The sequence below is a fragment of the Entelurus aequoreus genome, linkage group LG02 (genome assembly GCF_033978785.1).
Source record: "Entelurus aequoreus isolate RoL-2023_Sb linkage group LG02, RoL_Eaeq_v1.1, whole genome shotgun sequence".
Lineage (NCBI taxonomy): Eukaryota > Metazoa > Chordata > Actinopteri > Syngnathiformes > Syngnathidae > Entelurus > Entelurus aequoreus.
The window spans coordinates 13,366,178-13,380,722 of NC_084732.1; the positions used below are offsets into that span (position 1 = coordinate 13,366,178).

Genomic DNA, 14,545 nt, shown 5'->3' on the forward strand with positions numbered 1-14,545 from the left:
AGAGGATAATTGATGAGACCCACGTTTGCGTCGTTGGGGATATTTGTTCCATCGGCGCGGGTAATTTTAACCCGCAGGTAAAGTAATGTGTCATTCAGATCCAAGTACTTTTCACCTTCTCCCGGGATAAAAAATTCGATAGGTCCTCCATCTGATATGGCAGATAACGGTCGTACTTCTGTGTAGGTTTTATCTTCGATAGACATTTGAGTCATAGGAGCTGAAAATAAATCCAGTTCAGCCATCGTGCATTCGGATGAATTTTGATGTAAAAGAGCCATCTTTTTTTAAAATATATCGTGCGAGGTGTCAGTGGTCCTTCTCTTTGTAAGTCTTTCGCCGACTGATTTTTTTTCCCCTAGGCGTCTACGTTTTTTATTAACCCTCGAGACACGTCGCCCTGGGGGTCTCTTTCGGGGTTGTCTAGCCAGGACCATTATTCCCCTCGATCCATCTTGTACTCCTCGACCCGTTTTTCCAACGGCTTGACTGAATACGTCGGAAGCGATATTTTTTGCCGCTGTTTTAAGATGAGGTTTGGCCAAGGCGAAACCTCTTTTCACCAGAGGCGAAACAAAACGAAACAACCTTGAAAACACAGAGCCTATCCCACGCCCGTACATCACAGGCGAACCTGCGAAACCGGGGAGGGAACCCCCCACTTGGCTTTCATAATAACCCACTAAACGTAGAGGGTTGTGCATGGGTTGACTCATTTTCAATGTTGTTGTTTTTACTTTCTGACGGGTCTAAAGTGGAGCTTCACAATAGTCTTGCCAAAGGTAAAGTCGACGTATTTGTTCTGATCAGATTTAATCTCCACCCGTATGTTTTCAATGTGATTTTTCGAGACGGGTAAATAGTAGACAGGGTTAAAATACTTGGTGACAACGTCTCCATAAGCTCCTTGTACACTCACAATTCTCAAGAGAGGTGCATAAACGTCGCCTACTATCTGAGGACGCACCACGTCACTGTAACAGTAAAGGTGGTTGAAACCAGCATTTATATCCATCGGATAGGGGGCCGACCCTCGGTCAAACTTGATCCACTTTCCTGGTTCCACTCCCATAATGTAAGCCAGGGGAGGGGGAAAACAAAAAATAGTTTGACCCCCTGATTGATAGGAGATTCGTTTTTTAACGTCGTCAAAGGCTATCCTCACATCAGGGTCAATTTTTTGTAAAGATTCATTCAGCTCATTTATGAATCGTTTAACGGTCTCATAACACCCTCCTCTCATTTCTTGACAAAAAACTACCCCATCTTGAGGGATGTTTACGGGACCCGTGTTAGAATCCTCATCCGCTTCTGTGTTTAAGGTAGGAAAATGAAAAACTTGCGAGTCGTCTTCTGATGTGGCATCATCTTGTGCGGGGTGTACCCCTCCTTCCGCTCGTTTAAAGGTGTGCCCGGTTTTAGAGGTCTCGCGCTCCCGAAGGGGAAAAACTACCCCATCTTGAGGGATGTTTACGGGACGCCTGTTAGAATTTTCATCCGCTTCTTTGTATAAAGTATGAGAATGAAAAACTTGCGAGTTAAATACAGGGCTCTTGCTAGAATCCTTAGAAGAGTTGGGCTCAGGTGGGGGTATCTTCATCCATTCATAAAACACCCCGCTACGAACATTATACCGTGAGTGAGGGTATGAAATCTCTGTTAAGGCCACCTCCCATGACCCTGCTAAATCTATATGTTGAGTCAAATCTATCTGGTAATGGGAACTTTTGTTTTTTTTAAACACATTGAGGCTGGCATTTGAAGGTAAGGTGAGGTAAAAACCCTCGTAGGAATGATCCATAATGCTCGTTGATCTTTTGTCCTCACGACTGGGAGTCTCATCATGGCATCAGATTGTTTTATACATTTGTAAGGTGGTCAGCGTCCACCCAACTGTTGAATTTTTCGGGCCAGTTTTTCCAGCGCACTAGAACTTGTTTTTTGCCATTAACCGTCCGTCGTTTTAAAATTTCTTCCACGTGGTAGAGCTTGTTCTCGCTCTCTTTTACTTTTTGGAGTTCGGCTTCGTAAAAAGAACCCTCTATTATTTCTCCGTCAAAATCTTTCAGTTTGTATGCAGGGGGAGTGCGAGGGAGACGTCTGTTTATTGTAAACACCTCGTTTGTAAAACTTTGTTCGTATTTTTTATCAAATACTCCTCTCACTTTGGATATTCTCACCGTATCTCCCGTGACAAATTTGTATTTGTGTTTGGACGCTGTGTTTGAACCATAAAGATTTTCAAACACTTGAGGAGTATTTTCCAAAGTTACATCAGCGGGTTTCATTTTAATACTGCTGTGATATCCGTGGTTGTAGCTTTTTAACAAGTCTTGTAAGACGTCTAGGTACCGCCTAGTATTATTGGCTGTAAAATATCTCCACATTTTTCCTTTCAAAGTACGATTAAATCTTTCAACCACCGAGGCTTTGAGATCGCTGGCTGTAGAAAAATGTACAATATTGTATTTCTTCATCAGAGCTTGAAAACTTTTGTTAAAAAATTATTTTCCCGCGTCAGTTTGTAGTTTAAGAGGGATTTGGCTTTCCTCTAACACTGATTGAAACGAATTAACCACATCCTCGGCTGTCTTTCTCTTCAAAACCCTTGCGTAAGCCTTCTTGGAAAATACATCAATGACCGTTATTAAATAATTAAAACCGTCGTTATATTTAGCCAAGGCTGGCATGTCACAGAGGTCAGCTTGAAATTGATTTAATGGTCTAGGTACAAAGACTCTGTTTCTTGGAAAATTGATGCGAACCGGTTGATGGAGTGTATAGGCATCTTGCCCCATTAAATATTCTTGAACTTTTTCTCTTTTGACATGTTGCCCCGTTTCATCCTGTACAGCTCTACGGAGTCGATCTACCCCTCCAAAACTACCAGGGTGTGCGGGTGTATAGTACGCTTTTTCCATAGCTTTGTTCATTGTGGAAAGACACAGAAAAATGACCTCAGTTTGCTTGGTACACATTTCTTTTATTCATTCATGAAAAAACAATACAGTGTATCTAAAACATTTTGTTTTTATTATAAAAAACAACACATTGTATCTAAAACAATTTTTCTATAAACTATAAACTATAATCAACGTTTGATATAAAACAGGTATACCGTAGGTACATTTAATCGCATTATGTAGTTTTTGTAGTTCAAACAAAACATTAACGGAGATGCCATAGCGCAGCCGATACATCGTCATATCAACAAACAGAGCATATAAAACAAACACATGACAAGGTGAAGGTTGAAAAGACTTTTCTTTAGACCATTCAGACAAAATCATTTCAAAAATGTCAAAGTCAGAAGCATAAGAAACAACAGTTTCCCAGGTGGGCTTAGAGCGGGCATAGTCAAGAATAATTTGTAGTTTTTGAGGTTTGTCGCGTTTTAAAATAAATGCTTCTATCATGTCCGTCAATGGGTATACAACAGCATGGTTCTCCACAAAGTTGACAAGATTTCCCCAATAATTACCCATCTTTTTTTATTTTTTCCAACACTCTGTCACCATACCCAAATGTCCAAAAATCGTTTCATCATTTCCCACCAGCTCGCTGTACATGCCATCTATAGCCCCCCAGATATTTGTCTCAGATCCCAGTTGAGACAGCAAAGAGTCTGCATAGGCTTCAACCTTTGAATCCTCAGCCTTTGACACAAAGTAACTCACCCCCCTTACCCCACACCTTCCTCTGACCTCCCCTTCACCCCACCCCTCCTCTTACAGGGCCATCAATCACATTTTGACATAAAGTGTATTCCCCCCTCAGCCCCGCCTCCTTCTGACCTCCCCTTCACCCCACCCCCCTCTGACCTTTTGACCTTAAGGTCGTAAATCTTTTTTTGACTAAAGGTGTCTCCTTCTCCTCTCTCACCTGTGGCCGGGCTAAGTGATTAGGTACACCTGATTCTGATCATTTGGATGTGTGGCCAAATACTTTTGGCAATATAGTGTATATATATAAAGTATCCATGTATTAATTAATCGACATTACATTGAAGAGTGGCCTGGTCAAAATATTAGACAATATTTGCCAGATTGTGGTCAGTCAGTGTTTAAGTGCTTTAAGTCGTACACAAAGAAGATTTGATTACAATGTGTTAGAATATATATATTACCCATGCACAATAACGACATAACAAAAGGTGAAATCTAGCCGGTGAAGAGAGTTTGACCGCTGCTGCCCTCGCCAGCACACGCGTGTTTGCTCAGCTGGTACTTATAGGAAAACTTTCCGTCGCACGAATCGCAACTGAAGGGTTTCTCGCCGGTGTGTTTCCTCGTGTGCTTCCTCAGAGTGCTTTTGAGTGAGAAGGTTTCGCCACAGAGCGAGCAGGGGAACGGTTTCTCGTCGGTGTGCGTCACCATGTGCCTCACCAACGACGACTGGAAGGTGAACGTCACGTTGCAGACGGAGCACAGGAAGGGCTTCTCCCCGGTGTGCGTCCTGGTGTGCGCTATCAGGTGTTCCCTCTGAGAGAACGTCTTGTGGCAAAATGAACAGGCGAACGGTTTCTCGCCGGTGTGCGTTCTCATGTGCCTCAACAGGGACGAGTGGGAACTAAAACCGGTGTTGCAGATGGCGCAGGAGAAGGGTCTCTCGCCCGTGTGTGTTCTGGTGTGCACCATCAAATTGGACTTGGAGGAAAATAACTGGCCGCAAAAAGCACATGAGAAGGTTTTTTCGCCCGTGTGCCTTTTGTTGTGTCGCATCAAATTGCCCTTTTGGGAGAATCGCTCGCCGCAAACTGAACACCTGAAAGGTTTTTCTCCGGTGTGAGTCCGCATGTGTATTTTTAAGTGCGTCTTCTTATCAAAGGTTTTGTCGCATTGAGCGCATTTGAAGTGTTTGTTGTCAGCGTGAGACGTCGTGTCAGCTTTGGAGTCCTCGTCGTCAGTGCCAGGAGAGCGTGACGCCGTGTCCTCACTGTCCGACAGCGGCGCCAAGAGGCTGCCGGCTTCTGATCTCCTCTTTTCCAAACTCGGACCGTGATCAAGCTGTGGCCACTGAGCTTCATCCTCGCTCTTCACAATCACACGAGTCACTGGAAACTTGCTGATGTCTGGGTCCTCCTGAGTCCACACATGGTCCTCGTCTTCCTTTTTGACGTGGGGGGGCTGCGGCTCCTCCTCCTGCTCCATCTTGGAGCTCCACTCCTGCTCCTCAGGGGGGAGATCTTCTTCACTGACGTCTGCAGGACACAAGGACACAAACACACATGCTTTAGAAAGAGTCTAGTCCAGTGGTTCTTAAAGGCCTACTGAAATGAATTTTTTTTTATTTAAACGGGAATAGCAGATCCATTCTATGTGTCATACTTGATCATTTCGCGATATTGCCATATTTTTGCAGAAAGGATTTAGTAGAGAAAATCGACGATAAAGTTCGCAACTTTTGCTCGCTGATAAAAAAAACCTTGCCCCTACCGGCAGTAGCGTGACGTCACAAGCGGTAGTGCTGCTCAAAATTCCCCGTTGTTTACAATGGAGCGAGAGATATTAGGAGCGAGAAAGTGACGATTACCCCATTAATTTGAGCGAGGATGAACGATTCGTGGATGAGGCACGTTAGAGTGAAGAACTAGAGGCAGTGCCGGACGTATCTTTTTTCGCTCTGACCGTAACTTAGGTACAAGCTGGCTCATTGGATTCCACACTCTCTCCTTTTTCTATTGTGGATCACGGATTTGTATTTTAAACCACCTCGGATACTATATCCTCTTGAAAATGAGAGTCGAGCACGCGAAATGGACATTCAGAGTGACTTTTATCTCCACGACAATACATCGGTGACACACTTAGCTACTGAGCTAACGTGATAGCATTGTTCTCAAATGCAGATAGAAACAAAAGAAATAAACCCCTGACTGGAAGGATAGACAGAAGATCAACAATACTATTAAACCATGTACATGTAACTACACGGTTACATCAACAGCCGTGCTCATCTGCGTTCCAGCGATCGGCGAAGCTCTTAGCATGAGCTAACGTGATAGCATCTGTCTCAAATGCAGATAGAAACAAAATAAATAAATCCCTGACTGGAAGGATAGACAGAAGATCAACAATACTACTATCAGGAGACACCGAACCAAACACTGGACATGTAAATACACGGTTAATGTGTATTCGACGCCTGTCGAAGCCTAGCAATGCTGTTGCTAACGCCGCTAACTTAACAACGGGACCTCGTCAGAGCTATGATAAAAACATTAGCGCTCCACCTATGCCAGCCCTCCTCAGCTCATCAACACCCGTGCTCACCTGCGTTCCAGCGTTTGACGATGCGGTCGGCGGCCCGGAGACGTAGGAAGTCAAGGTGAGTTTGCCGCTAGCGCGTCAGCTATCCAAGTCAAAGTCCTCCTTGTTATGTTGCTACAGCCAGCCGCATACACCGATCCCACCTACAACGTTCTTCTTTGCAGCCTCCATTGTTCATTAAACAAATTGCAAAAGATTCACCAACACAGATGTCCAGAATACTGTGGAATTTTGTCGAAGAAAACAGAGCTCTGTGTATTGTGTCCAATATGGTCCAAACACTTCCGTGGATCTCTCGACGTCACGCACATACGTCATCCTCCAAAGGCGTTTTGAACCGGAAGTTTAGCGGGAAATTTAAAATTGCACTTTATAAGTTAACCCGGCCGTATTGGCATGTGTTGCAATGTTAAGATTTCATCATTGATGTATAAACTATCAGACTGCGTGGTCGGTAGTAGTGGGTTTCAGTAGGCCTTTAACCTGGGTTCGATCGAACCCTAGAGGTTCGGTGAGTCGGCCTCTGGGGTTCGGCGGAGCCTCCGTCGTGGAGGTCAAGACACACCCGACTCATCGTGTAGATAAAAACTTCTCCCTATCAGCGTATTATGGATACCCCCAAACAATGTTCCCTAAAATGTTCTATATGCGTGGACCTACTCAGTGGCCTAGTGGTTAGAGTGTCCGCCTTGAGATCGGTAGGATGTGAGTTCAAACCCCGGCAGAGTCTTACCCAAGACTATAAAAATGGGACCCATTACCTCCCTGCTTGGCACTCAGCATCAAGGTTTGGAATTGGGGGTTAAATCACTAAAAATGATTTCCGGGCGCGGCACCGCTGCTCCCCTCACTTCCCAGGGGGTGAACCAGGGGATGGGTCAAATGCAGAGGACAAATTTCACCACATCTAGTGTGTGACAATCATTGGTAATTTAACTTAGATGTGCACACTGTGGCCACACCAGCAGCACACCTGTCCCAAACCTGACTAAATACCAAGTTAATGACCCCAAAAGGGACAAGCGGTAGAAAATGGATGGATGGATGTTTTATTATTATAATCAAATGACAGCAGTCATTTGAATGGTATTATTTTCTAATATAAGTCTTTTGGCCCACTTACAATGACAATAACAAAAAAATATATAGTTTTTCACTAGCTGTGTACTAGTATTGTATGTCTGGGTGGGGGTCCTGCTTTGGAAATAATTTTCACCCCTTTCCGATATCGCATTTAGTTCCCACTAAAACCTTCACATGTTGCACAATGAGATGTAAATACAGGATCATGTGTACATTCCTGTAACTTTCTGTTTGTAACATATATCTTTATTAGTATTTCTTTAATACAATCATTTCATGATTAATATTTATAAATTAAGATTAAATTAAGAAGAAAAAAAAAAAAATCACCAAAGAAGGGTTCGGTGAATGCGCATATGAAACTGGTGGGGTTCAGTACCTCCAACAAGTTTAAGAACCACTGGTCTAGTCACATACAGGAATATAGGAATAGTAGGACCACAAATGGGAATATAGTGCAGGTGGACCAGCGTTCTTTTACCACCACAAAAATAAAACAATGAGATATTGACTTCCTACTTTTTGGTATAAACCCGGGGTGTCAAACTTGTTTTCATTGAGAGCCACATCGCAGTTATGGCTGCCCTCAGAGGGCCACTTGGACCAGGGAATAATGAATGAATATTAATGTACCATATTTTCTGGACTATAGGTTGCACATATAAGGCGCACTGCCGATAAATTGTCTATTTTTTAATCTTTTTTCATATATAAGGCGCATTAAAGGAGTCATACTATTATTTATTTTTTCTAAATGTAAAACACTTCCTTGTGGTCTACATAACATGAAATGTTGCATGGATGATGTTTTACAGATCATCTTCAAGCCGCTTTCGGATGCGCCGTTTTGTGGGCGGCCTTATTTACGTGGCTCACCTTCGGCAGCGTCTTCTCCCCGTCATCTTTGTTGTAGCGGTGTAGCGTGCAAGGACGGGAGTGGAAGAAGTGTCAAAAGATGGAGCTAACTGTTTTAATGACATTCAGACATTACTTCAATCAATAACGGAGCAGCATCTCCTCATCCGGAAACAACAACACCGGAAACGTGTCACGTGAAAAACCGTCCGACCGGAACGCTCTAATAACTAAAGTTCCTTGGGTGAATAATGTAAACTCACTACACGTTTTGTTTTAGCGCTTTCATGGGCGAGTTTACTGACAGATATAAGTAAGAACTTTACACTACTTTATATTAGAAATGGCAACAGCGGAGGGTGAATGTCCCATAACAAGAAGTCCGAGAAAAAGAAGAAGCTTATCGACTATGGTGTCGCCACGGACTACGCACGCAATTTTCCAGGATTTATGCAGATCAGCAGGTACCAGAAGGTAAGAAAAGTTGCTTTTGCATAATATTGCGAAACAAAACGCCAGATAATATGTCTTACCTTATACACACACCATAATAATACTCGTATGTTGAAGCACATCAAGCGGTGCGGCTTCATAGCTTACCAATGTTGTATTAAAACATTTTGATAGATTTTTGAGTGCCGTGTGTAATGTTCTATATTTTCAATGGAACATATAAAATGTTGGTGTTGTTTACTTGAGTCATATTGTCATCATAGTGCAGTCTACACGTATTGTATCTCTTATGTTTGACTGCCATCTACTGGTCACACTTAACATTACACAATGTACCAAATAAAATGTATTCGAAGTCAGTAAGCAGAACCAGAATTATTCCATACATTAGGCGCACCGGGTTATAAGGCGCACTGTCGAGTTTTGAGGGATTACAAGGATTTTAAAGGCCTACTGAAATGATTTTTTTTTATTTAAACGGGGATAGCAGATCTATTCTATGTGTCATACTTGATCATTTCGCGATATTGCCATATTTTTGCTGAAAGGATTTAGTATAGAACAACGACGATAAAGATTGCAACTTTTGGTATCTGATAAAAAAAAGGCTTGCACCTACCGGAAGTAGCGTGACGTAGTCAGTTGAACATATACGCAAAGTTCCCTATTGTTTACAATGATGGCCGCATGAAGTGAGAGAGATTCGGACCGAGAAAGCGACAATTTCCCCATTAATTTGAGCGAGGATGAAAGATTTGTGGATGAGTAAAGTGCAAGTGAAGGACTAGTGGGGAGTTGAAGCTATTCAGATAGGGAAGATGCTGTGAGAGCCGGGGGTGACCTGATATTCAGCTGGGAATGACTACAACAGTAAATAAACACAAGACATATATATACTCTATTAGCCACAACACAACCAGGCTTATATTTAATATGCCACAAATTAATCCTGCATAAAAACACCTGCGTGTTTGTTATGCTAGCTCCTAGCTCCTCTGCTAGCTCCTAGCTCCATAGAACACGCCAATACAATTCAAACACCTGATCAACACACACAATCACTCAGCCCAAAAGACCGTTTACCTAACCCAAGGTTCATAAAGCTTATATATTTTTAAAAAGTTACGTACGTGACGCGCACATACGGTCAAGTTATCGAATGTTTAGCAGCCAAGGCTGCATACTCACGGTACCTGATATTCAGCTGGGAATGACTACAACAGTAAATAAACACAAGACATATATATACTCTATTAGCCACAACACAACCAGGCTTATATTTAATATGCCACAAATTAATCCTGCATAAAAACACCTGCGTGTTTGTTATGCTAGCTCCTAGCTCCTCTGCTAGCTCCTAGCTCCATAGAACACGCCAATACAATTCAAACACCTGATCAACACACACAATCACTCAGCCCAAAAGACCGTTCACCTAACCCAAGGTTCATAAAGCTTATATATTTTTAAAAAGTTACGTACGTGACGCGCACGTACGGTACAGTACGTGTTATGCTAGCTCCTAGCTCCTCTGCTAGCTCCTAGCTCCATAGAACACGCCAATACAATTCAAACACATGATCAACACACACAATCACTCAGCCCAAAAGACCGTTCACCTAACCCAAGGTTCATAAAGCTTATATATTTTAAAAAAGTTACGTACATACGCAAAAAAAAGCCAAAGCTGCATACTCACAGTAGCACGTCTGCGTCTTTGTCATCCAAATCAAAGTAATCCTGGTAAGAGTCTGTGTTGTCCCAGTTCTCTACAGGCGTCTGTGTATCCAAATCAAAAGTCCTCCTGGTTAGAGTCTCTGTTATCCGAGTTCTTCCATCTTGACTGCATCTTTCGGGAATGTAAACAAAGAAGCGCCGGCTGTGTACTGTTGTGGCTGACTACATTCGAAAAATACGTCCATTTCGCACCGACAACTTTCTTCTTTGCTTGCTCGGCTTCCTTCTCTATAATGCAATGAACATGATTGAAACAGATTCACGAACACAGATGTCCAGAATACTGTGGAATTATGAAATGAAAACAGAGCTTTTTCGTATCGGCTTCAATGTGGAAGGCATACCCGTGTTCGCCGGGCTACGTCACACGCATACGTCATCCTCAGAGGCGTTTCGAACCGGAAGTTTAGCGGCAAATTTAAAATGTCACTTTATAAGTTAACCCGGCCGTATTGGCATGTGTTATAATGTTAAGATTTCATCATTGATATATAAACTATCAGACTGCGTGGTCGGTAGTAGTGGGTTTCAGTAGGCCTTTAAGTGCACCTTATAGTCTGGAAAATACAGTACAATGATTTGTCCCCTGATATTACTAGGCAATTGACTATACATTTAATTAGATTTTTCATTTATACTGTAAAAAAATCCTGTAGATTGTACGGTAAAAAAAAGTTTACTTTATTACTGTAAATTTGGAAAAACAGTACCACTGTTTTTAACGGTAACATTATTGCAACTGAGCTGCCAGTTTATTACCGTAAAATCCACGGTTGTTGATTTTACAGTGTATTAATGCAAATTAAAAAACGATACACCAGTTTTTTAAAAAAAGTACAATTCTGGTGTATGGGCCGCCATTTTTTTATTATTATATTACATTTTAAAGCATTTATCGGCCGATAATATCGGACTGCCGATATTATCGGACATCCCTAGTCTTAACTCATTCTCCTTCTATGCCACATCAATATGGAATGCACTCCCAACAGGTGTAAAAGAAAGTACATCTCTATACTCCTTCAAAACCTCACTAAAAGAACACCTCCAGGCAACTACAACCCTAGCCTAACCCCCTCCCCGGACAATCAAAGGTAAATAATCAAATGTAAATAATCTAATGTATATACTTGTTCTTATGCTTTCTGAGCTCACTATGGTCACCGCTCGCTGTACATATCCTACCAAGTGAGACCTACACGGTTACAAAGTCCATTTCTCAGATTATATAATTGTTGATGACTGAAGTGCTGATAGCAACCCAACCTAACCCCCCGCCCCAACCCCCTCCACATCCCACCCCCCGGATTGTAAATAATGTAAATAATTCAATGTATATACTCTGATGATTAATTTGTGTGATGACTGTATTATACTGATAGTATATATTTGTACCATGAATTGATTAACGTGGACCCCGACTTAAACAAGTTGAAAAACTTATTCGGGTGTTACCATTTAGTGGTCAATTGCCCCAAGTGGAGGAGTTCAAGTACCTCGGAGTCTTGTTCACGAGTGAGGGAAGAGTGGATTGTGAGATCGACAGGCGGATCGGTGCGGCGTCTTCAGTAATGCGGACGCTGTATCGCTCCGTTGTGGTGAAGAAGGAGCTGAGCCGGAAGGCAAAGCTCTCAATCTACCGGTCGATCTATGTTCCCATCCTCACCTATGGTCATGAGCTTTGGGTTATTACCGAAAGAACAAGATCACGGGTACAAGCGGCCGATAGGAGTTTCCTCCGCCGGGTGGCGGGGCTCTCCCTTAGAGATAGGGTGAGAAGCTCTGCCACCCGGGAGGAGCTCAAAGTAAAGCCGCTGCTCCTCCACATCGAGAAGAGCCAGATGAGGTGGTTCGGGCGTCTGGTCAGGATGCCACCCGAACGCCTCCCTAGGGAGGTGTTTAGGGCACGTCCGACCGGCAGGAGGCCACGGGGAAGACCCAGGACACGTTGGGAAGATTATGTCTCCCGGCTGGCCTGGGAACCCCTCAGGATCCCCCGGGAGGAACTGGACGAAGTGGCTGGGGAGAGGAAAGTCTGGGTTTCCCTGCTTAGGCTGCTGCCCCCACGACCCGACCTCGGATAAGCAGAAGAAGATGGATGGATGGATTGTATGGAATATGTGCTGTACAATCTACTAATACAAGTTTCAATCAATCAATCATTCATTGACGCATATTATTTCCAGGCCGCATAAAATGATGTGACGCGCCAGATCCGGCCCCCCGTACCTTGAGTTGGACACCTATGATATAAATGATATTAAAGATTTGAGAGTAAAAAGAGAACAAACCTGCTCGGTGTGACTCCATTTGAGACTTGAAAACAGCGTCCAGTACTTGACGTTGTCGCTCGTTCTCCTCCTTCATCCGACAAAGCTCCTCCTCGTACTCCGCTATCGTTCTTTCCAACACGACGAATATTTCTTCCACGGCCACAGTCAGCCGCTCGTTCACCAACGCCCGCAGCATTTGGACTTTGCACATTTTGTCGCAGCCGCCACGCTTGGATGGTGTCGCTCACGTCCGCGTGTCTTTGTTAGCAGCTAACAAGCTAAGCCAGCTCGGGGGGCTTGACGGCGCACTGAGACGAAACTGTAGTCAACTGTGTTGTTTATTCTGAGCTCGACCGTACGAAACAGAAAAGTAGAGAATAAAGAACAGACGAGACAATAATAGTAAAAGGGATATTTAACATTCACGTTGGTTCAGCTCTTATCGATGCTAGTGCGACTTCCGGACTGCTTCCTGGCGTTCTTGTTCGACCGTTTTTTTAAACAGAATAGGAGCGGTTTGGTCAACTGCTGCCACCTATGGGTGGCTCAGGGTTATTACAATCTGCTTATCATTTGATGGAAATCGGCTGCTTGTGTTAAAATTAAAGTACCAATGATTGTCACACACACACTAGGTGTGGCGAAATTATTCTCTGCATTTGACCCATCACCCTTGATCACCCCCTGGGAGGCGAGGGGAGCAGTGAGCAGCAGCGGTGGCCGCGCCCAGGAATCATTTGTGGTGATTTAACCTCCAATTCCAACCCTTGATGCTGAGTGCCAAGCAGGGAGGTAATGGGTCCCATTTTTATAGTCTTTGGTATGACTCGGCCGGGGTTTGAACTCACGACCTACCGATCTCAGGGCGGACACTCTAACCACAAGGCCACTAAGTAGGCCTTGTTATTATTATTTTTTTTTCATAAAAAAATACAATCATGTGTGCTTACAGACTGTATCCTTGCAGACTGTATTGATGTATATTGATATATAATGTAGGAACCAGAAATATTAATAACACAAAGAAACAACCCTTTTGTGCGAATGAGTGTGAATGTGTTGGTGCACTAATTGTAAGTGTATCTTGTGTTTTTTTATTGTGATTGAATAAAAAATTAAACTTTTTTTATTTATTTTTTACATTTCTTGTGCGGCCCGGTACCAATCGATCCACGATCCCTTCACATTCATATTTCGCTGTGTTTGTTGCATTTTGTTTTTGTTTTTCGCTTGATTGTAAAATATGTCGATCGAGAGGGGGTGTGACGTCCATATATTGTCAATATTCAGTGTTTTATAGTTCATAGTTAATATTGTAAATCCCACATTCTTTATTTTCATGTACATTCTGGGTGTCTCATTCAGTAAAACAAATGTAAAAATCCATTACGTTTTTTAAGGCGGTCTGTCATAACGCTTTTAGCATTCAATCAGACATTATTGTGAGTTTTTGTATTAGTGTTCTAAAAATCTGATATACCGGCCCCCAGACACATTTTTTTCTCTAAATTTGTCCCCCCATTTTCCCCCCCAAAATTGGGAATTTTTTGGGGAAATTCAAATTGAAATCAATGGGACATTCTTCAAAGTTCCACAACTCCCATATTTTTCATCTGATTCAAACTGTTCCAACTTAAAAATATTCAGCCTGTTTGGGAATTGTGTGCTCTACTTCAACAATTCTACAAAAAAAAATTCCACAATTTCATTTCAACTTTAGCATTGGAGTATTCACACGCAATTCCTTCAAGAATTGCCTCATCTAGTATGTTTTTGTTTTTCTATGGACGCTCGTTTGTGTGTTTTGGACGTCTGGCTTTTTGTTCATTTCTATGATTTGTAAGTTAATTTGTTTTGTATTGACCGGCGGCTAAA

General features: G+C 42.7%; 1 protein-coding gene across 1 annotated transcript in view; it reads right to left on the reverse strand.

Annotated features, from left to right (window-relative positions):
* Nucleotides 1–3,796: 3,796 nt before the first annotated feature.
* LOC133665423 (zinc finger protein 569-like) overlaps nt 3,797–14,545 on the reverse strand; it is a 29,472-nt gene continuing 18,723 nt past the window's right edge. Inside the window, exons 4-5 of the mRNA XM_062070715.1 lie at nt 12,689–12,913; nt 3,797–5,200 (exon numbers count right to left, since the gene is read on the reverse strand). Coding sequence (XP_061926699.1) covers nt 4,161–5,200; nt 12,689–12,913 — 1,265 coding nt within the window. The 3' untranslated portion in view covers nt 3,797–4,160. The remainder of the gene's footprint in view (nt 5,201–12,688; nt 12,914–14,545) is intronic.